This window comes from Zonotrichia leucophrys, chromosome 1A (genome assembly GCF_028769735.1).
Source record: "Zonotrichia leucophrys gambelii isolate GWCS_2022_RI chromosome 1A, RI_Zleu_2.0, whole genome shotgun sequence".
Taxonomy (NCBI): Eukaryota; Metazoa; Chordata; class Aves; order Passeriformes; family Passerellidae; genus Zonotrichia; species Zonotrichia leucophrys.
Window position 1 is genome coordinate 23,404,962 of NC_088170.1, and position 23,372 is coordinate 23,428,333.

A 23,372-nucleotide genomic window follows, 5' to 3' on the forward strand; every position below is an offset into this window, starting at 1 on the left:
TCTCATCTGTCAGTGCTTTGAATAAACTTGAGACGGCACACAAAGGAAGCATCTGCTCTGTCATCATTACATTTCTCACTTGTTTACCCTGTGCCCTGAGGCAGGGCTAGCCTGAGGGTGCGAGCTGTTAGCAAATGATTGAACCAGACAGATTTGCGCATTACTCTGAATTTCCCATTCCCATTGCCCTGGAGACGATAACGCTACACTGTTTCAGAAGGATATGTCGAGAGGTAAATTCTATGAAATATATAGTAGTAGTAGGATGTAATAATTCCTTAAACACTCTTTTAGTTTTCTGTCATCATGAAGGTTGTTGCCTTTGCTTGTGCTTTCTTGATAGTCTTCAAGATAGAAGGGCAACCTTTTTCTGTTTTTTGGTGGTTGGTTTTTTGGGGTGTTTTTAATCCAACAGTACATTTCCTGAGTGACAATCTACTCTCCATAGGTCTGTTTGCTTGTGTTTCTGCACACCCAGTCTTCATCAGCTTTCCTCTTGTGAAGCCGTCTGAAGTTAGGCTCTCTGGCAGCTTCAGTGAAACCCTATGCTTGGGCATCATGGTATTTTATCAGTATCTCAAGCAAGCTGGAGGACTTCCGAGCTGCACTTCTGCTGCCTTTTGCAGCTGTTGTCAGGTGTATCCTTCTGTCTAATTTGCTTGAAGTATCCCACTGTAGCTGTAGCCCTAAAAATACCCAAGTATTTGCAAGTGTTTTTCGGAACCTGCCTGTCTACGTTAAAAGATTAGGTTTGGACACTTTCCCTTGTCCTAGAGTGCAACTAAACGATCCACGGTCAGTTGCACAGTCGTTTGTGCTTATAAAGAAGTAACAATGTTTTTCTCTAGGTAAAAAGTATTAGGTAAGAAGTAAATTTAGGGAAGGAAAGGGAGAGGTTATTTCATAATTCTGTTAAGTTTGTCCAGCCTTGAAAAGTTGAGTGATGCTGTGTGGTGCTTGCTTTACCCTTTATGTTGGTGCCTGTAGACTGAGTTACACTGGCCGAAACGGAGAGAAACAGACGCGCTTTTCCAGCCTGGTGAAAAACCCGTCACTGCCAAGGCCGGGACGGCAGCTGCTCCAGCCCAGTGTGTGAAACCCTTGGCGCGCCTCGTGAGCCCTTTTCTGTGCGGCGAGATATCCCAACAGCACCTGACACTTTTACACTACAGGGCTTTTTTAAGCTCTGACCCTCCACGCGGGTTGCCAGCGGACAGCACCCTGCGCCGCCCGCGCCGCTCCCGCTCGCTCCACACGGGCCTGCCGGGCCCCAGCAGCGCCGCCGGGCCCGGGCGGGCGGGGCGCATGGGCGGCGCGGGCGGAAGGCGCCCGTGTCCTTCCGGGCCGCGGGCCGGCGCTGGCGGCGGCGGGAAGGCTGAGCCCGGGCCGAGCCGCGCCGGGGCCGCTGCCATGGACAGGTGAGGGGCGGCGGCGGCAGCCCCGGCCTGGGCCGCGCCGGCCGTGAGACGCGCCCCGGCGGCGGGAGCGGGTGCGCACAGTGCGGGCTGCGAAACGCAGCGGGCCTGCAGCGGCTTCTGAGCGTACCGGAGGGGTTTTGTCAGCCGGGAGCTTTAAGTCCGGGTGTTGCTTCTTGGGTTTGTCTTTGGATTCACCGGGAGCCGAGAGGTGCTAAGGGATCGCGGGGCCGGGCCTTTGCCAGGCCGCGCCGCCCCACAGCCCACCGGGAGCGGCTGCTCTGCTCCCAGTAACGGGGAGTGAGTGGGTGGGTGCTTTCCCTTCCGCAAACACGGGAGCTTTGCTGCTCTGTGCTGATTGCGTTATCCGGCGGAAAAAATCGTGTAGTGATATCATGCCAATCTTTCAGTTTAATTTTTCGGTTCAAAATTGGAATTTCCTATTGTTGCATCTCTTCCTAGCTTTCCCCCCCCCCCCCCCTCTTTTTAATAGTAAAATGTTAATTATGGTGTAGGAAGAACAAAGTCTGGGTTTTCTTGCAAGCTCGTTTTCCTGAGCTAATAAGCAGTGCTGGATTTCTGCAGAGGAGGCTGGACATAACAACTAAGATTGGAGATGACTTAACGCTTTAAGTTTCCTGCTTGTGGAGTTACTTTGGTATGAGAGTAAGGTCTTGGATGTCCTGCTTGAATTCACTTGCTTTTTTTCGGTCTGTGCTGCTGTTTTGTAGAAATGGTTTTGAAGACATGTCATCCCCCCATGATCCTGACATGGTCAGACCTGGACGGAAGCAAGGCTCTCAGAAAAGAGTTTCTAGTATCCTTTTTCTGTAAAGAATTTTTGTCTTTTACTGTTGTGTTCACCAGGTGTGTATATTTTTAATACTGCTTAGATTTTCATGAGTGTATGAACTCAAGTGGTTTTCCACCCAGAACTATCTGAGAACTCTGTGCCTCCATTTCTGAGCTTTTGGAAAAGAAAAATAAGTTTCCTTCATTATATCTTAATTTTATGGTTGTAAGCTTATTTGCAGGTATTGTAGTATCGGAGTATTATGATGATCTAGTGTATCTTAACTTTCCATCCACTGGCATAGCAAGAGTAGTGTGCACACATAGATTTAAATTCCATAGAAATTTCCCCCCCCCCGCTTTTTTACAATAAGGAACTCCCCCATCATGGAGTTTAACAGCTAAGATAGTGGTATTGTCGTGGTTGTGATAGCAAAGGAATCCAGTATATTTGCTTGTTCTTAGGGATTTTGCATCTGAAATAAAGCTAGTGAGATATTTGCCCTGATTGTATTGTGGCTAAGAATCAAGATGTTTCTGAATGCTAATAGCACAAGCTACTGAAACTTTTATACAACTGCTTCTTAGTAAATCATTCCTAGAGCACCTAACCTGGTTACTGATGGGAAGAAGAAAAGTAGAGCAATGGAGCACCTGGAACCAAGAGAGGGAACATTTTAAAAAATATATTCAGGCTCAGATTTTCTTGTTGTGGTTGATGTAGGGTGAAGCAGCCCCTCATGGGGCAGAAGGATTCTCTTTGACCTGAGCCACTGTCAGGAGTCCCAGACCTGTTGTGTTCATATTTCTGAACTTCACTTTGTGGTGTCCCCTTTAACCCTCCAGCTTTTAAGGTTGTGATGAAACATTTTATGAAACTGTTTTACTTTGAAAGACAAGATGTGTAATTTTCATAACAGTTGAGTTACAACAAAATGTTTTTGCTTTCCAAGTAATCACATTCATTTAGAATAAATCCAAAAGTGTGTTTAAGAGAGTGTTTCTTAACTAGTTTATTAATCAGTTCTTACATCCCTGGATGACACTATTGGGAACATGACACCCAAAAGCCAGTTTCTTTCCCGAACTCCTAATTCATTACTTCACCAGCCAGGTAAGACTGCTTGCTTGTTTGCTTACTATTTAGTTAAAGGTTTTATGTGGTTGTACTTAATAATTAACAACAATCCATAAGAATGACATGGATGTGCTGTAATCCAGTGAAGGCCCACAAAGTTGGTTAGTAGGTTAAGTATCTGACATATGAAGAGAGACTGAAAAGAACTGGGATTGTTTATCCTGAGAGAGCGGTTGGGGGATCTTGTAAATATATATAAATATTTGATGGGAGGGAGTAAAAAAAGAGCCAAGTTTTTCTTGGTGCCCTGAAAAGTCAAGAGGCAATAGGCACCAACAACATATACAAGGAATTCTGTTTGAACATTAAAAAACACCCCTTTTACTGTAATGATAGTTGAATGCTAGAACTGGTTGCCCAGACAGTCTATGGAGTCTCTATCCTTGGAGATAAATAAAGCTGGACAAGGTCCTGAGCAATCTTTTCTAGTTGACATATCTTTGGGCTGCCTTTTGCTTTAAGGGTTTGGAGACCAATTTCCGAGAAAGAATGAGTGGTGATGTGCTGCTCTCTATGCTCCTGTGTGTTTACAATGAACTCTAGTAGCTGAAGGGATGTTTCCTGTTTGGTGCATATATACAATCTGTTTTCAGGCTTCTATCTGCACTGCATAAGTACTTCAGTCCCTGTTAAAAATTTCTTTTGGAATTTCTGGGTGGAGCAGAGTAGCCTTAAATACTTTTCAGAAAAGCCTCTTTCCTTTTCAGGTACTGCATTGCATCGCAGCTCCATGAAGCCATCAGATATGTCTGCCATGCTGGGAACAGGAGGGAAATCTCCTCTTATTCTACCAAATTCTGGACTTTTTGGCAGTCTGTCAATGGTAAGATGGTTAGAGCATCTTTTTCTCTTCTGTCCCTGTGAAACATAACAAATTCCAAGTTCAGAGTTTCTGTGTTGTTTGCTCCAAAGACAAACTGTGAGTGGTACAATCTTGCTAGTACTGCTGTTGCTGTTTACTGCTGGTGTTAATTATTACTGTGTTGTTCTTTGAGATGATGCAGTGAGGAATAATAGAGGTTTTCAAGGACTTTCCAAATACACCATATGTGTTAAGCTGGTCCTCATAACATTGGTTTGTGACTACAATAATCCTGACTGTACTTGTTTGCAAATTCTTCAAAGATAATTCTTTTATGTTAGCAAATTAAAACTTTGGGATTTTTCTTATTGTAGCATTCTCCAGTATTAGGCTTCACTAGACTGTTGAAGTTTAGACTTCAAATAACAAGCCCTTCTGATGACTTTTTAGAGGACATTGACTATCCTCTACTTCAATGTCTTTGGAAAAATACTGATTGGAAAAGTTATCAGTAGGGACCTCTGAAGTATCTTATCTCCATTTGTTTTTAAATTAACTCTAAAGAAGTTAAGGTGTTTTTCTCTGTCTACATTTTAATTCATTCTCCTTTTTAGTTTCTGTGGTTTGATACAGACCATTTGTTTCTTCATAAGTTTTCAGCTTCTGGGTTGATCAGTGTGTATACAGAGCTCTCACTGTGTCCTGGGGTGGCTAAATTTGCCCTAAACCAGACACACTGGTAACTTTTATGGCACAGTTGTACCTTATCTAAAGGCAGTTATTTCAATATTAGTTTGTTATGATTCTCTGTTTATATACCATTCATATAGAAGGCAAAAATTTATTTTCATTATGTTCTTGTTGTGCTTTCAGTTAGATGAAAGTAACTGGACGATGGCACTCTCGCCCCAGCAGAGAGGGATGTTTGTAAATGCAGACATGTCCAATCTGACAGAAGATGTCACTATGAGTGCTGTCTTGTTACGTGAGGATGATCCTGGGGAAGCTGGTGAGACAATCTGGAGTTTTATCATTAATTGATCCCAGTTCTGATTTTGTGGGTATAAATATATGTGTCCTTTTTAAAAAAATTCGGTATTATTTTGCTGGTATTTCTTAGTCAAAAACAGTCTATTTTTAAAAGTTCAGAAAATTACTCTGTTCCAGTTTATTGGAGTTTTGTGAGTTTGTGCTTTCTATGGAGCCTGTTCTGATGGAATAAAGGTGATGCTCTAGTGATGTGGGAAGCAAACTGCATTAGTTTTGTGGAGATACACAAATGACTTTGCTGTTGAAGTTCTTGCAGGTGGCGTATTTACAAGTAAAGTTTTGTAACTAAGATAGCCCATAGCTTCTGTAGATCTTACTGTCTTAGCTGAAAAATACTTCTGACTTCATGAGATAGTTCATATCATCATTGTACTCATTTAAATTTGCAAAACTGAGATGTCATCAGAAATGTTTTTGTAGTTCAGTGGGGCTTTTTTACCAGGTTGTGACTCACTAATATGGCTGTTTCTTCTTATATCTGTCCTAGCTACTATGAGCATGTACTCTGACTTTCTGCATTCCTTTCTGAAGCATACATCAACTACCATTTTTGATCTTGTGGATGAGTATGAAAATATTTGTAACAGTCAGGTAAGGAGCTACTTAGTTTTTATTTACTTTATTTTACATTCCCTTCCCCAGGCAGTGTTGCTGGGAAGTCACAGTGCTTAACATACATATTTTAAATCCTCCAGCTTATGAGTTGCTGAACACTAGCATTGAGTAGCATCTCACTTTGCTCAAACACAAACATGGGAATACCCATGGTATGGCTTGCTGAATACTAAAATTGTCATCTGGTTGCTGTTCCACTGAAAGTGTCAAGTGGCAATAAACATCAGCAGATGTATAAATGTTTTTATTAATAAGATGGACTAAAATGTACTTATTTCTCTCATATGTAAATAAATTAAATAATCATATTATTTTATGAATAAAATCGTCATTTGAGTGGGTAATCAAATCCATTTGTTGGAAAACATTCAGGATAGTAAAAAGATTGCTGTAATGGCTTGGGAAAAAAATAGAAAAATTAAAAAAAATTAACTCTGTATAAATTTATTTCTCTCAGGTGAATATATTAGGGAAAATAGTTTATCGGGCAACTCCTGGACAGCAGAAGTTTTCCAAGACTGCCAGTGTCTTGTGGCTTCTCAAACAGGAGATGGTAACATGGAGACTGCTGTCCTCACTTTATAGGTAATTCCTTAGAAAAGCACACTACTGCGTTTTTGTACTGAGATAACTTTCTTGGACAAATTTTTTAGGAGTTTATAAATATGGAGTCAAGCAATTGAGCTTAATTAGCTGTTTATTAAGTTGTTATTAAGTTTAAAAGCTGTTTATTGAAGTAGGTTCTGATATATATGTCTATTCATTATCTGTTTACAGAAATTAAAGTTATAAATAGGAATGTTCTTATTACCTTTGCAACTTTTAGCATTTTTAAGAATATTTTTGTAAAGTTTTTTAAGCACTTATGCGTAGACATTTTGCTAAATTTTCTCAGCTTTTGTATTAATCTTTAGTGGTTTGCATTTTTATTTCTAGAGACAGAATACAGTCTGCACTGGAAGATGAAACTGCATTTGATATCACTGTAAGCATGGACTATTTTGGCATTTTTTTGAAGTGATATAAGAAGCTAAATAAGCAAAATATAGGCTCCATGCTTGTATTTTACTTTTAAAATCTCAAAGTGGCAGTCACTTAAAATTCAAAAGTGAAAAATGAGACTGATTTTTATCAGGACAATTGTTAAATTATTTCATGTATTGTGAAAAGTACATCTAAATATTCAGTTCTAAAGAGACATTGCTAGTGTAAAAATTATTGCAAACTATTCTTTGTTTTGTTTCCTTAAATATCCTGAGTTGGAAGGGATGCACAAGGATCATTGAATCCTGCTCCTGGCTCTGCACAAAGCAACCCTAAACTTACTAGAAATAACTATTTATTTATTTTTAAAAGCTGCATCAGTAGCTGTGACATTCCCATAGATCAGAGATAGTTTTGCTGTGCTTAAAACAAGAATGTGGTCTCTAGCTGTCTAGCCTTTGCAGTCCTGATTCCAATTTACCTGAAGAGAAATCCAAATTTTTTAGCATTCCTGTTAGAACTGTAGTCATCCTGTCTGTGTCAATACAGTGCTTCCAGCCTTTGCTGCCAGAATATGCTTAGGAAAACAAAGCAATAAGTAAAGTGACTCTGCATTTGTAAAATTTATGATTGCAGATCTTTCTTCTCAGTCATAAAATAGCTTCCTCTACAATTCCCACTGCTAAGTTGTCAGTGTTAATCACTGTTGAGCCAAAAATACCCAGTTTCCTCCTACCTCTGTTTTTTAGGAAAGCACATTTTCTGTTCTCTTTTTATTGAAAGTCTAATGAAAGCTAAATTAATGCAGGAGATCAAATAGAAGGATCAGGGCTCTGGGGTTGGTATTTTTTTGTTTTTCACACTTTTTGATGTTAAATGTGTGTATGACATTGAAAAGTTATTTTTTCTTTTAATTTGAGGTAGCAAATGGGATTTAAGATAATATGCTGGCAGTCAAGGAATCAGTGAATCTACTGTATGGAATCTTTCTACTTGTGGTCTTAGAATATAATTTGTGAATTATATTCTAAGTTGCATTTTTATGGTTTTAGTGTAACTGGATGTAAATGATCAAATAAAATAATGTATAAGGCGTTTATACATTGGGAAGGGAGGGGAAATACAGCATACTGAACTTGTAGCACATTTCTGAATTAGTATGTGTTCGAGTTGGTATTTCTGCTTCTGTGGAAATTTTATTTTCCATGAAGTAATAATCAGCTTTTTCTTACATAGGCTTTAACTGCTAGTGAAAAAACTACTGTAGACAACTTGTTTCAGAAAGATTCTCTTGTTCGACAAAGTCAGGTATGATGGAAAGTTTTTAATATGGGAATGAAAATTGATTAAATGTTCATAATACTAATGCTCTGTGCACTTTTGGGGGTTGTTTCTAATATTTTTTAACATTCACTCAAGTGTGTGTGAATTGTATGCATAAAAATGGTGCTCCTTAGTTGCTGAAATGAGAAGGATTTTTCTGGCTGTTCTGCAGAGGATGAAAGGCTGAGAGCTGTTCCCATTTGCAGCATCTGTTACTGTTGATGGTGATTGATAAGCTGTTAAGTAGCACTGTATTAAACTGCAGTATCCACTGAGAAACAGAAATAAAGTGCCAACCACATTCATTTTGGATACTTAAAATGCAAGTGGAATAGTCTTCTGGATCTGTCAGCCTTTTGGTTGCTGCTTAGATAACAAGTGGATCCAGAGATGAGAGGAAAGTAGTAAATGTATTATTTGTTACATGTTTGTTTTAAAAATGCAATTTAATTTTATTCCAGCTGGTGGTGGATTGGCTAGAGAGCATTGCTAAGGATGAAATTGGGGACTTCTCTGATAATATTGAGTTTTATGCAAAAACAGTATATTGGTGAGTTCAGACTTTCTTTGATTATATACATTTTCCCATCAAGCATAAAATTCACATTTTCAAGAATCACTCTTGAAAAGAAGTGGTTTTTTAGGTTGTTCATTTCATTCACTTCTTTTCTTCTAATTCTTACATGTAAAAATTGAGACTTCTTACCCATCCACTGAAGTAAATCTCACAAGTCAGTTACTGCCTTTTGGGAGGCAAAGATGAAAGGAAAAACCATCAAACCATTGTAATTTAATCTTTGTCTGGCTTTAGTTTTTGCCCAAGTTCTTAATCACTTGGTGTCATTTACCCTTCACCAGAAGCCATTATTGTCACCTGTATTATCACTGATGGGTTTTATGGCAGAATGGACCAAAGATTACCTTCCATGGTAGATGCCTAGAGTTAACCTGCTTTTAATGGCTGGTGAATACAGGCTTTTGGAATTATGTGTTTATCCTCAGTTAAATTTCTGCCCTAGACTGACTTTATAGTAATGATAATGGGAAAATGTGCTTCTGCAGAAGTCAGTTAATAGTGCAATACATGAATGATTGAAATAATGGATGCTTTTGAAAGAAATCAAATATATGTGCATTAGTTCTAATATTGTACTTGTTAAATGTTATGTTTTCACAACACTGGCAGAGTCCATGGATATATCAGCTAAACCAAGTGTCTGTTCTGTAAACATACTCTATGTAACAAAATATGTCTTTCAATATTTGTGTTACTCAAAGATGCTTGCTAAAAAAGTAATTTTCCTGTAAAACATTTCACTGCTTTCAGGGATAACACACTACACGCCCTGAAGCAGCGACAGTCAAGTACATACATGGGAAGTTCTCGTCCTCTGGTGACAGAGTTGGTAAGTATTATATGAAAATAAGGCTTGGCTTTAAAGTGGGCTAGAGAAATATGTTATCTTCACAGATTGCCACCAATTCTTAGATAGTTGTGCTTTCTAAAAGTAGTTGTAGTATCTAAAAATGGCTGCAGAAATTGTGAGGCAGGGCACCTCAAAAATTCTTTTATGGATCACTGTGGACTTGTGTTTTCTTTCAGGAGTCACTTCCTTACCCCCATCCCCCACACAAGTACTTGTGATCTATTTGGCAAAATAATGGCTTTATTATGACTACAACAAACCCGTGTTCCTAAGCAGAAAACTTATAAAACTCCTTGAGGAGCCCTTGCAGATAAGGGAATGCTGTCTTTATGCAGTGACCAGTACAATAAAACCAAGTCCTAGTGCAGTACTTGGAGAGCTCTGTAATAAAAGCTAATAGAAGTCAAGGAAAGAAAGGGCTGTCCATTAGAGCAAGGTGATGAGCTGCTTCAGTGACAGCAAAGCAGCCATAGAAGGTTAATTCAACTGGGGAGTGATCTGAGGTATTGATTGGCTTTGGAAAATCTCTTTGGATTACATAGAAGCAAGTGCAGCTGTTGTGAAAAACCTTCTCAGATAGAAGGTGAAGGAGGAGAAACAGTCTGGTAGGCAGATGGAAGAGCAAAGGATGTTTGAAGGTGAGAAGAGCTGGAAGAGAAGAAATTTGGGGCAAATAACAAGGCAGTGGAGTATATTATTTGCATTGACTCTTTCTGATAGGAACAGGCAGAATAAGAAATTGGAGGAAAAATGGAAGTATCATGGGTTGTACAGATTGTTGTGCCAACATGAAAAAATGACTCCAAATTGTAAAACAGGGCAGGATGTTAATGGAAGAGACATATAGGTATTGTGTAGATGTGATGACATCTGTTGTGTAGGTTGAGTGATGACTTTTTTCCTTGCAGGATCCAGATGCTCCTATTCGACAGAAACTGCCACTTGATGATTTGGACCAAGAAGATGATGCAAGGTTGTTGAAGTATCTCTTCACTCTCATCAGAGCAGGAATGACAGATGAGGTAGTGTAAGTTTTAATGAAGTAAAAGCAAATAAGCTGTATACTAAAATGTCTGTTTAAATTTGGCTTGTAGTGATTCAGTTTTCAATTTGTTGTCAATACTGACTGCCAAATTAGCATTGTAATCAAACTTGCTTCTAGTTAAATAATTTTGGGTGTAGAATAAGTGTTATGGAAAAAATGTAGTTTTGGGTGTTTGGGTTGTGTGATGATATTTTTTCACTGTGGTGTTTTGATACTAAATACTGCCAAGACAAACAGACAGAGTGCTTTAAAGGGCTTCCTAATTGTGTCTCTAATCATCAATGGATTATCAGGTGTGTATACATAATGACATTTGAGTAGTGGGGAGGAAAGGGGATTTGAGATTCTCATGCCAAAGACCTTAAGTGAGAACTATGGGTACTTGCTCATATTCTGTTCCAATATAGTGCACATATATTCATTTTCTGGTGGTATGGAACATGAGCCTACTGCTGCAGGGCATTGTGAGAAGAGATTTGCAGCTTCATTTGGGATTGGGAAGGCTGAGTGAACTGGGGAAGTAGATGACTGCATGAAGACAACAATTAAACATATAAGCAAAAGGGCTGTGCTTTACACTAGACTTACCAGAATTATGCATAACAGCTGTTCAGCTAACAAAGACAAGGCTGTAGCACATTTCTTACATTGCTGTAAATACTGACTGAAGGTGAAAACAGGATGGCATTTACTTTGAAATCTTTCAGTTGTTTTGAGTTTAAGATCCTCTGTGCTTATTTTTCACATAGTAGAATCTCTACACGAATTTACTGGTTTAATAATACTCACATTTTTAAAGAAGAAGCTGGAGGTTTTCCTACCTTGAAGTGTGTTGCTGAGAAAATGTGTTATTTTTCAGGCACAGCGCTTATGCAAACGATGTGGTCAGGCCTGGAGAGCTGCAACTTTGGAAGGCTGGAAATTGTATCATGATCCTAACATAAATGGAGGTATCTGCTCCAAAGTGCATTTGAGACAGATATAAAAATACTAAGATCTCATAGTATCTATTTGTGGCAAAGAGAAATTACTCTTTATTTTCACCAGATGAGCCTTTTTTGATGTCTGGAATGTTTTGCCATATCTGTTGAACATGTAAAAACTAACATGAAATTATTTTAGTTGAAAGTGAATTCATTGTATCCATCTACACATGTTAAAGCCACTTCCTTTCTTAATGTCAGATGTAACTGTTAGGAAGTAGATGTCTCAGAGTTCTGTACAAATCTTCTCCACCTCCATACAATAATTTGGATTTTGTATTTTCTTAACATCTGGCTTATGCCACCTAGCACACATTTTGTTGCTTACAGACTCAAATTGGACTATATCCCCAGCTTCAGAAAGGTGAAGTAGGACTAGAGTTCAGCAAATGTAAATGCAGGAGAAAGAGATGCTTTTAAAATATTTGTAAATTGTAAAGTACCTTTCTCCTTGGTTCCTTGCACGTAGTTCCCCATTCATAACACAGTACCTTGCTTCTCTTGTGTTTAGTACATTGCAGGATTTAGCAAGGAATTCAAGAATGAGTCTAAATGTTGTTTATAGCTGGGTGTGGAAGGCTTAATGATTTCTTTCTTTTCAAATCCTGATAGCCTGTAGCTTTTATCTGCATGCCACACCACTGTCCTAGCTTTTTTTTGAGTCTGCCTACCTAAGCTGTTGTTACACGGGTATAAATGCCCATGCTGATGCATGCAAAATAGCAGCACTGAAGCAGTGACATTTTTAAGAAGCTTGGATTAAGATATGATTTTTTTCCCCTTAACTTTGCTGTTTTTCATATGTAGACACTGTAGCTATGTTACAGCCAAAAACATTTTTTTTAAAAAAGCTAGATAGCAGCCAAGTTTTTAAATTACTGTAACTTATAGATGCAATTCACCCAACTAGCCAGAAAAGCCATCTTGCAGTCCAGTCAAAAGCATCAAAATGCTTTAGGAAGAGTTCTAAAGGGATTGAAGTTGAGCTATGAAACAAAAATAGACTTTATCATTTTTTAGACGTTTCTGGATTTTCCTTTTTTAATAACATTTTCTCTCTTTTTCCTTTCCCTGTCTTTTTTTCTTTTTGTTTTAATTACTCTTTGCATGTAGGAAAAGAGCTGGAGCCTGTTGAAGGCAATCCATACAGGTGCATTTGGAAAATTAGTTGTTGGCGCATGGCTGAAGAGGTAAGACAATGCTGCTATTTTTTCTATTAATACATAAATTTGAACTTTTCTGAAATGGGATTTTAAGTAAACACAGCCACTCTGTGTTTGCTGCTTAGAAGATTCACAATTAATGCTTCTAAGAGGATTTCTGAAATATCATATTTGTGCATTGTGAGAAATCTGCATAATCAGCACCACTTTTTCAGGAAACGTCTGCCTTTTTTTCTGGTTGAAAGTAAAACCACTGACACTGACTTTCATCTTGACTTAATTGAATGGGAAAGAAAATGTTGCTTTCTTTCCAGGTCAATGTAAATTTTTCAGTTAAGTTACAGGAGGATGCTAGTGAAGGGAGTGTCACTTGCTATTCTTATTTTGGATTTTCCAACTTTACTTGGAATCTGTTAGATGGAACGTTTTGCAATGGATTAATCTCTAATCCAATGTAAAGTGACTAGAAAACCTAATTGCTTTGTAATTTAAAGTTTGGGTGTTTTTACTGTTTCTCTTAGGAGCAGTTTAATAGATATGAAAGAGCAATCTATGCAGCCCTGAGTGGAAACCTCAAACAGGTATGTCAAGCATCCTAAATAAACAGTGTTTGGTAGTTGTGCATTTCCATTCTCATATGTGACAGTGATATCATCAGAAATATTGCAGTTACTGGTTTCTGTACTTTTAAAGATCTAGTGAACAGAATAACAAACATTGCTTTAGTAGACATGCTCTTTGTAGTACTGACATGTCTTAATTAAATATATTACAGACTTCTCAGTCAAGGAAAGGCTGCCGTTTAAGGTGGTTACTACACTGCTATGGTGCCTGAAAATCTGATCCTAAATTATAGTTGCACTGTTTGGGTTCTGGTGTTTCTCCATCTCTTGATAATTTTTACTCTGTTTTTTGATATGTAGCTTCTTCCAGTTTGTGATACCTGGGAAGATACTGTTTGGGCCTACTTCAGGGTCATGGTGGACACTCTAGTCGAGCAGGAAATACGAACCTCAGTAGTAACTGCAGAGGAGATGGAAGAGCTCCCTAGAGATTACTTAGAAACAAAGTAAGTTTCAAGTAAAATTATGCTGCTGCAACACTCAACAAAGTATCCTGTATGGAATCTGTGTGGAATTATTCAAGGTAACATTTTTTGTCTTTTCTCCCTTGCTTTGAAGCTGGACTTCAGAAAAAGTTTTTGAAGAACTTCAGGCAACAGACAAAAGGGTATGTAATAATTGCAGTGTTTCTCCTCACTGCTAACCATTTTTAATTATTCACTGGGTTCTACTTTTTACTTCACTCTTTAGTGAAATGCTCAAATATGCACAATGACTAATTTGTTTCATGTTTTCTATCCCCAAAATAGTGTGATTTCCAAATTCAAATAGATTTTTCTTCATGCTACACCCTCTTAAGAGTGAAAGTGATACAGGTTTTATGTTGCCCTGCCCTGTATCTGCCAAACTAGCTGGGTGTGCTAAAGAAATAGATGGCTGTCAAATGTTGTCAGACATACAAAGCAGACAGACAAATCAACTATTCAACACTTCAGTAAAATGTTCCAAATCGATTTCACTCTATTTTCTTCATAGGAGATTTGTGTGCATATTTCAGAACAGGCCTTTCAAAATTTAAAAGCATATTTGCTTAGACTGTGATTCTTTGTTACTTTTAGCACCCAAAATACTCAGTTTGTGTAAGATGGGGATACAAAACTGAAAGGTTATTTTGCAGTGATTAAATTGAGGACTACAGGTACTTTTATTTGATGGAATGGACATATAGCATTTGTCATATTGCTAAGACAAAGACATGCAGTCAGCTACAGATACACCCAGCTGTATTTGCCTATGCAACATAGTGCAATCCTCACCATAAAGCAAATTTAGATTTGGATTGCATTTCATGCATTAATGTGTTGATTCCTCTGGGGAGAGGGTGGAATTTCTTCCTGAAGTAACTTTCACAGGCCTTTTCTTTAAGAATTTATACACATTGTTGCTTCTTCTGTGATTTTTGTAAATCTTATCTGTAACATCATTGTTTGTTCTCCTCTTCAGAGCAAAAAGCCCTTGGAGTTGGCTGTCTTCCATGAAAGTATTAACTGCACAGATCTATATTCCAGATCTTTCTTTTAGTTTGTCAATGTTCTTGTAATTTGATGCAGAGACAGCAAGTGCCTTTTCTCTTGCTCTTTATGAAGGATACCCTTTGAAATAAGATAGCTTTTTTCCCCTGAGGAACCTTTGCTTTATTTATAAGTTTGTTTTCTTCATACATTATGCTAGAAGATTTATTCAAAGTTTGAACTTTCTTTTTTTGTCTCCAGAGGGTTATAGAGGAGAATCAAGAACACTATCACGTGATTCAGAAATTCATTATACTTGGAGATGTGGATGGTAAGCATTTCTCTTAAGTGATTTTTTTTTTATTGTCAGCTGACTACATTATTTGGAGGAACCTTTCCAGAAACTTCTGTATGAATGGATTTTTAGAAGCGCACAGTAGGCAAGCTCTGCCTTAAAGCTGTGCTCTAATCAAGAACTGTAGGAACAGTTTGACTTACAAGGTAGTTTTCAAAGTAATGAAATTGTGTAAATGTGTCAGGATACATGCCAGATATAACTTCTTCTGAGAAATGATGGGATACATACAGTACATTTTTAAGGCAAACAGTTACATCTTTCCACAGTTGTTGCTGTTCTGTTTTGTTGGACTTCTGAGACTAAATAACATTTGTTGAATAAATGCATAATTTGGAAATATTTCTTGGATGTTTTTTTCTTTTTCCCCATGGTATGGCTAATGCAGACGTTTCCTTGGTGGTTATAGGTTTGATGGAGGAAGTCAGCAGGTGGCTTTCCAAGGACAGAAGTGTGCTCCCAGGACACCTCCTTCGTTTCATGACACATCTTATTCTGTTTTTCCGCACTTTGGGTATGCAGACCAAGGTCAGTTCACTTGTACTTGATTTGCTGTCATAGCAGTAGCCAGTCTTGGAAGTAGAAATTCTTTTGTGCAAGTACATGAACAACATGGAATGATGAGAAATTACTGCCAGGCTGAGGAGGAGCTGCATGTTTCAATAGTGTATTTGTTGATCTTGGAGCCTAAAGGAGAAAAGAGCATCCTCCTCCCTTCCAGCTGAGCTTAAAAACTGGGGTTTGAGGATGGTGGATTTTACTCAGAAACCCTTTGTTGAGAAGGTCCTTGGTCAAACTTCATGTTAGGCTTATTCATAGCAGCCAAGATGTCTTAAATATAACCTGTTCTTATAGACAGTTGCTGGAATGGTACCTATTGCTGCTGTAAGTTCATAAATGCTTCTGCTTGAGGTAATTAGTACCAGCTGCAACTTTCTTATTATCTCCAAGTATAAAGAAAGCATAGCCTACTACCTATTTGGCCTATTTATGCTGAATACACAGAGCATAGGGGTCACATAGCTGTAGTTACTCATTTTGGACAATATCACAAGTAATTTGGGGCTCTCCTTTTCTGTTTTAAAATTTAGAAGCTGGTATGTGTCAAGTAAGTTTCTGAATGTAACCTCTTTTGGGAAAACACAAATGTGTGTTTTCATTAGATGATTTAAATACAGCTCTGAGTTACTGTTTATTCATACCTGCAATCATTGCTTGAATCCCTTGTGGAAATCTGTTTTGAAGTCAGTTAACATTTAGCTAAATAAGAGGAATGTGTGTGTGTGTGTGTGTGTGTGTATGTATACATATTAACTTTTTAGCCAGACTCAAAATTTTATGGAGTAGGTGTTTAAGCTAAAGTGCAGTAGAACTAGCCATTAGCATATATTTGACAGAGGGGACAAAAAACGTGTAATTTCCTACATGAATTCCATTGTGGGAATTTGTAACAATTGATTCTGCCTTTACAGTTTTAGAGTAGATGAATTTATTGTATGATTACTCAATCAACCCTCAGTAGACTTCATGGGAAGGAGGCAGAAATGGAAGCTTTTATGATATTTATTATATATTGATTGTATACAGCTCATATAGATAAATGCTTAGATGAAGGTCTTCAATTTACACAAATAAAATTAAAATTATAATTCCTGACAGCAACAAACACTTGAGTCTTGGCTAAAACAGTTCCAGGTGCTCAGCCTATAGTGGTTGTTGAGTATAGGCTATTCCATGTGAGTCAGGTGATATTTATACCCTGTTACATTATCACTTTCCATAATAAAACAGAGCATGTATTACACTGCAGTCGTAACCTGGGTACCTGACATTTTGTTTATTAATTTAAAAGATACAGTAAAATAGAAAGTTTTTTAAATCCTGTAAAAAGTGACATTCCAGTTAGACCAAAGGCTGTATTATCAGTTGCCAAAAAAGAAAATCCTTGGAACACTAAATCTTTGAATCAGAAGACGTGCTTTTTTAATCATGCTCCAAGAGAAACAGTTCTTCCAGTTGATCCTGTTTGTGTAGATTACTGAAGCAGGAATAGGCAAATAACCTTGTGGCTGTTCTAATAGTGATAGCCTGTCAGGTATCTTTTATTTTATTTTCCACATTAACTGATTTAAAATTGAATTTATATTTGTTTGCAATAAGGAGGAAGTTTCTGTTGAAGTCCTGAAGACGTACATTCAGGTAAGCTTTCAGAAATATTGTTTGTTTTCTCTGATGTGATTTAGATGTAAAGGAGGAAGAAAAGCAGACTTAAGGTTACAGGATGATAAGAGCTATGATGCAGCTAATGCTCTTTTCTCAGGAGATACATGGAAGCTTGCCTAATACACAAATTCTCTGTCAGCAGTTCTTAAATGAGACAATTGTATTGATCCTTGTTTAGAAGTTGAGTGGAATCTTCCTGTGTCAGAATAAATTAATCAGAAATTAGTTACACATTTTTGGGTGTACCCAGTATATGGTTTTGCTTAAGTGTAAGCCCTTTGGTGTTTACACCAAGGAATATAGTATGCATATCTGTAAATGTATTTATATATTAGTGGATATCTTCTGTATATTTGCTTCTTACATTTTTGCTTCTCGTTCTGTGTGTTTGGTTCATGCTGTGCAGAGGTTGGTGTCTGAGAAGCACACAGATTTAATAGCCTTTTATGTCAGCCACCTGCCCCCAGAGCTCGCTGTGGCTCAGTACGCTTTATTCCTTGAAGATGTTACTGAGAGCGATCAACGCCACCACTGCCTTGAGTTAGCAAAAGAAGCAGGTGAGAGACCCTGGTGGTCCAATTATCATTTTATATCCTGGGTTATTTTGTCTTTCAGTAGTTTTTGCTCTAAAACCTAGCTATGAATATGACACTCTTTCCTTCCCCTATTATTTTTTTTCAGATAAATGAAATTAATTTCTGATCACTTCTTCAAGCAGGTGTATAGGTGTGTTTTCATTAACCTGGAATTAAACTAAATATCACTGCTTCTGGGTTATGTCCAAATACACCAGGAAGTAAAAGTCAGCTGTCTATCTCAAATATATGCTCTGAAATTTGACATGTTCATATTATTTCAGAGAACTAATTATAAAAATACACCCTTTTTTTGTGGCTTTAGGAAGGTTATGAGTATCTTAAATTTTTTGTCCAATTTATAGTGCTTGTTCTTAGCCATGGTAACTTTCTTGCATTAATTGTAAATTTCCTTCAAGGCCTGTACATGAAACTAGCAGGGGATTAAAATGAAGCAACACACTGTCCATTGCTTGACAATGCCTCTGTGCTAACTCAGAATGCACAAAGAAGCAGATTTCCTGCAGATTTCATGTCTTAACTTCTCTTCAGTCATTTTTCAATCATTTTCTTTTAAACTCAGCTAAGGTTTCAAAAATAACACATCCTGCTTAAGCATCTGTAAAAGAACTATTCTGAGCCTTTCCTGGTACATTCTTGTCAAATCATAGTCTTGCTGTCAGAATTGTAGGAATCAGTGATCTTAGCAGATATATCTATATGCTGTCTTCAGCACAGTTTGAAGAACTTATTGATTGTCTTATATTTGGTATTCTGTGTTATATCAAATCTCATTCTTGTAAAATATCTGCAATAAATGAGATAGTGCAAAAGCTTGTAATTTATTCTGACAGTGTGTGTTTGAACAGACTGATAAGAATACCAGTAGTAAGGAATAAGATCAACAACTGGAGTCTGAAATTCAATTTGTTTGAAGTTTGAATTCATGATAGTTCTTACACAGTTCACTTTTAACTCAGGTCTGGACGTTGCAACCATAACAAAAACCGTTGTTGAAAACATCCGCAAGAAGGATGCCGGGGAGTTCAGCCACCACGACCACGTGCTGGACACAGGCACAACAGAGGTGAGTGCTTTACAGAGCACATAGTCCAGTTTGCAATCAGCTGTGGAGTCTCTGACCATCTATGAGCCATCTTTTTCTTTCAACAATGGTGAAAATTGCCTTGAAAAAGCCTATGAGGGAAATGCACTTTCCGTGTGACCAAGTGAGGACAGTGCACAAATCTGTAACTCTGTTTCTGCTTTTCCTTGCCCTTTGGGTGTGTGCTTACCTGTATACAAACATTAAGTGAAGATAAGGCCCTTGAAACGACTGCAGCACCCTGTGCTGTAGCTGGGAGTAGGGTGTTGTTGTAGCCTCTGCAGTTTATGAAGATTTGTACTTTGGATCTCAGATGTACCTTTTAAAATGCTGAAGTGGCATTTCTAGCTACAGCAAACACTGCTTTTGCTGACAGTTTCCTTGTCACTGCTGTTGAGCATTGGTTGGATCCAACTCGGTGCTTTAGGGACACCAAGGTAATGTTAATAGGCTCTATTCAAAGTACTGCTTAGAAAGCAACTGATCGTTTGCAGATCTGTGCTAATGGTTTTGCTGTTCAGTACAAAGTTTAAGCTCCCTAAGACAAAAAGGTAGTTTATCTAACAAGAGCTAGAAAACTGTGGTTGCAGGCTGATGACGCCCCTGAAGATTATAGCAAGAGCTCCATAAATGTACCATATTGGTACAGTGTATTTGTATTAGAATTTGAGGAAAACACATCATAAGCCATAAAAAATGTTGAGAGATGATGCTCTGAATATCTTGGGAACACTTAGAAATTAATTTTTTAAAATTATTCCAGATGGCAGAGGTTTTCTAAGCTTTTGAATAAAGTGATCCTTGTTACTGTGTTGCAATGCTTTCCAAACTTGTGTATTTCCCTGACCAGATCTAATGTGTGTTGCATCAGCTGTGTGCTTGAAATGGTGATGAATCTCTGTGTTGTTTTTTACAGGCGGATCAGCTGAAAATAGATGTAATTGACTGGCTCGTATTCGATCCTGCACAGAGGGCAGAAGCACTTAAACAAAGCAATGCAATCATGAGGAAGTTCTTGGGTACTAAGCTTCACAAATATTGTAGACTTATTTTTAAATGTTGGTTTTGTTCTCATTGGCTCTTGGCAGTACATTTGATATAACTGGATCTAGTCTATTAAAAAGCATGAGTTTGCCAGCTTAAGAAGATAAGGTATGGAAATTGCAAAGCTCTGATACCCAGTTCACATTCTCATAGCATCCAAGAAACATGAAGCTGCAAAAGATGTGTTTGTGAAGATTCCCCAAGACTCCATAGCAGAAATATATAACCAGTGGGAGGAACAGGGAATGGATACTCCGCTTCCAGCTGAAGATGACAATGCTATCCGGGAACACTTATGTATTCGTGCATATTTGGTGAGTTTCAAATATGCAATATTCCAAGTTATTGTTTAGAAATACTGGTGGCTTTGCCTTGGTGGTGAAACTTTAGCTTTGTCCATTTGATTTAACTTCTGATTCTTTGATTCATTAAACCTGTGCATGCAATGACATTCTGGTTATTAGATGAGTCAAAAATACCCAAACACTGTTTCCAATGCAATCCAGGAAGCCCATGAAACCTTTAATGAATGGTTTAAACACATGAACTCAGCTCCACAGAAGCCATCTTTGTTACCACAAGCAAGTTTCACTGAAAAAGTGGCCCATGAACATAAAGAAAAGAAGTATGAGGTAGGTGGAAGTCCACCTTATTTACTGTAAACTTTTATGTTCTTGCTTTAGAGGCAGTCTAGTTCAATGAAAGAAAGTAGAAGACTGCTATTTCATATTATTTAAGGACTCTATTATAAACTATTTTTATGTTGAGAGAGTATGAGACAACAGAATTATAAGGCAACTGCACAATAAATTCTGTTTTTTTAATAACTCAGCTTTACATAAAATATTGTAATAGTAAATATTATTGTGTGTTGATTGTCAGTGTTGTTAATGAATGTGAGTGCTTGATTTTGCTATTAACTCTATTAAGTATTTTCACCTTCTGTTTTCTAAAAGATGCTGCAGTTCTGTTTTGATTAAAGTTTTCTTTGCAGGTCTGGTCAGTAAAAATATACCCTATTCAGTTAACATAAACATTTGTTTTATAAGCATGGCAGAATCGGTTGTGTAAAATTATCTTCCTCTCGTGGCTTTGTTTCTGAACAACCTGTCTGACTGTGTGGACAGGGCATTAAGAAAGGATGGAAATAGTTGTGAGCAGCAGGCTTTTGAGTTTTAGCCACTGACTGAAGATTCTAATTTGAATTGGAACTGCACTGCCTGTTGCAGTCTGTTTTAAAATAGCCTTGGAAATTATCCTGTTCTGCAGTAGTTTATTTTTTGTTTCTTTGCCAGATGGATTATGGCATTTGGAAAGGCCTCTTGGATGCTCTTACAGCTGATGTTAAGGAGAAAATGTACAATGTGTTGCTGTTTGTTGATGGAGGTTGGATGGTTGACGTCAGAGAGGTAAAATGAATTTTTATGTCGTGACGCAGACCACAAAGCACAGATCACATGTAGTTGTACCTTTGTGACATTTAGTTTCATGTGCTCCCGTTCAATTGGCTCTGGCCTTGCTGTGAGCATTTAGAGCTTGCTCCCTGAGTAACCATGCAGATGACATCTCACAGTCCTCTCCAGGCTGCTGAGGCCATTGTCTGCCTCTGACAGTACCAGCTGCGTGGTTATGCTGAGTTGCCTGTGGAAGGTCCATTTTCCTACCACTGACGTGTCACTTTGCCCTGGTAAGGACGCCGAGGAGGACGCAGAGCGCGCGCACCAGATGAGGCTGCTGCGGAAGCTGTGCCTGCCCATGATGTGCTTCCTGCTGCACACGGTGCTGCACAGCACGGGGCAGCACCAGGAGTGCCTGCGCCTCGCCGACATGGTCGCCTCCGAGCGCCACAAGCTCTACACGGTGAGCTGGGCAGGGCTGCGGCAGCCTGGCCTGCACTGAAAGCTCTGTGGGCTGCCTGTGGAAAAAGCTTCTATATAGGGAGGAAGACACCATATGTTCCTTAGCATCATAAGTTTCTTGATCGCTTCCCATTCACTGCAGTAGTAAAAGGTTTCCTTGTGTTATGACTTAAGGAATCAGAGTTAACTTTGAAATATTGGGGATAATCACCAGTGTTCTTATAACCAGTTCTGAGTAGTGCAATTACTAGTTTTTGGATGGGGGCTGTTGAATTTTAACCTCATGATCTTAAAGGTCTTTACCAGCCTAAAGGATTCTGTGATTCTAAATTTAGCTGTAGTATTGTAATTGATTTCTTTATTTCCATTACATTTCAAACACTATATAAGCAGGTTTTGCTTTAGAGCATATGGTTTAGCCATGACTATCTTTGCCTTCAAACACCTAAAAACACCCCCAGAATGAGACAGAGCTATCTTGAGCCTATGTTCTGGTTTTGGATGCTGCTTCTAACCTCCCATGTCTTACTTTAACGTCCTTCTGAAATGCCTGATGATCACACTATCTTAAATAGAAATAAATAATCAAATAGAAAAATAGCAACTTAATTAACCACCACTTTTTTATCAGTGCTATTCATTGCAAATAAATATAACTTTATGATGTTTGGTTTTTTTATTATTTATTCTCAGGTGTTTTCAAAAGAAGAACTCCGAAAGCTTCTACAGAAGCTGAGGGAATCTTCTCTGATACTTCTGGACCAGGATCTTGATCCTTTGGGATATGAAATTCAGTCATAAGTTTTCATGCAGATACTTTCAAAAACTTCTGAGCACGGACATTCTGGTTATTAACAAAAACAAACAAAAGACCCCAACAGAATCATTACTTGGACAAAGTGTTCTCTTCTTGTGGGGTGAAAAACCCCAACCTTCAGATTTCAATTTAAACTTGAAAAAGTGTGACCAACTTCAGAATGTTATTTGTTACACAACCTTTTTCATATTTTTTTTTCCTAATAAAAGTGCTTGAAAAAGAGCAAATGTTTGTTCATTCTAATCTAAAATGGCATTATATAAATTTGGTGATTGTATGAACCTCCTTGATTTATTTGCTACATGCCACAAAGACTGCCCATAGACTGCATGGATACAGGGGGAAGGAAAGTGAGACTGCCAGAAGGTGTATGGAGAAAGTAGGGGAGAAGGAAAAGGGACACACTGGAGGAAAGGAAAACCAAAAAGCAAAAGTGAAGGGTTACTTCCAGCCCTTCAGAAGAGAAGGCAGCCTTGTCCTGTTCTGCTGTACATGAAGGAGTTGCTAAAATGCTGATGAAATCCTGAACCCGAGGAAAGATGATAATACATCGAAACCCCCCGTTTGAGATTTCGTAGTCTAT

The 23,372-nt window shown here is 38.2% G+C and overlaps 1 protein-coding gene across 2 annotated transcripts; it reads left to right on the forward strand.

The window, feature by feature from the left end:
* The first annotated feature begins 1,290 nt into the window (after positions 1-1,290).
* On the forward strand, positions 1,291-23,016 carry NUP107 (nucleoporin 107). Of its 2 annotated transcripts, none has more exons than XM_064701903.1 (28): positions 1,291-1,418; positions 2,147-2,232; positions 3,232-3,321; positions 4,053-4,168; positions 5,021-5,156; positions 5,685-5,788; positions 6,270-6,397; positions 6,749-6,797; positions 8,033-8,104; positions 8,581-8,669; positions 9,447-9,525; positions 10,455-10,568; positions 11,451-11,541; positions 12,688-12,764; positions 13,259-13,318; positions 13,661-13,806; positions 13,919-13,967; positions 15,073-15,142; positions 15,576-15,694; positions 17,327-17,365; positions 17,796-17,946; positions 18,945-19,051; positions 19,986-20,088; positions 20,267-20,427; positions 20,620-20,745; positions 21,409-21,522; positions 21,806-21,973; positions 22,666-23,016. In XM_064701903.1, the coding sequence occupies exons 1-28, from the start codon at positions 1,306-1,308 to the stop codon at positions 22,771-22,773; spliced, it is 2,865 nt and encodes a 954-aa protein (XP_064557973.1). In that variant the 5' UTR covers positions 1,291-1,305; the 3' UTR covers positions 22,774-23,016. The 2 variants fall into 2 exon arrangements, with proteins under 2 accessions (XP_064557973.1, XP_064557974.1); XM_064701904.1 differs by having other exon boundaries at positions 1,399-1,489.
* Positions 23,017-23,372: the final 356 nt, after the last annotated feature.

Excerpts from the sequence above, each read along its gene's own strand:
- NUP107 (XM_064701903.1), top strand. The coding sequence starts at position 1,306 with ATGGGCGGCGCGGGCGGAAGGCGCCCGTGTCCTTCCGGGCCGCGGGCC. Across the intron at positions 6,798-8,032 it reads AAACTGCATTTGATATCACT|GCTTTAACTGCTAGTGAAAA; the intron begins GTAAGCATGGAC and ends TTTCTTACATAG. Across the intron at positions 15,695-17,326 it reads CTTTGGGTATGCAGACCAAG|GAGGAAGTTTCTGTTGAAGT; the intron begins GTCAGTTCACTT and ends GTTTGCAATAAG.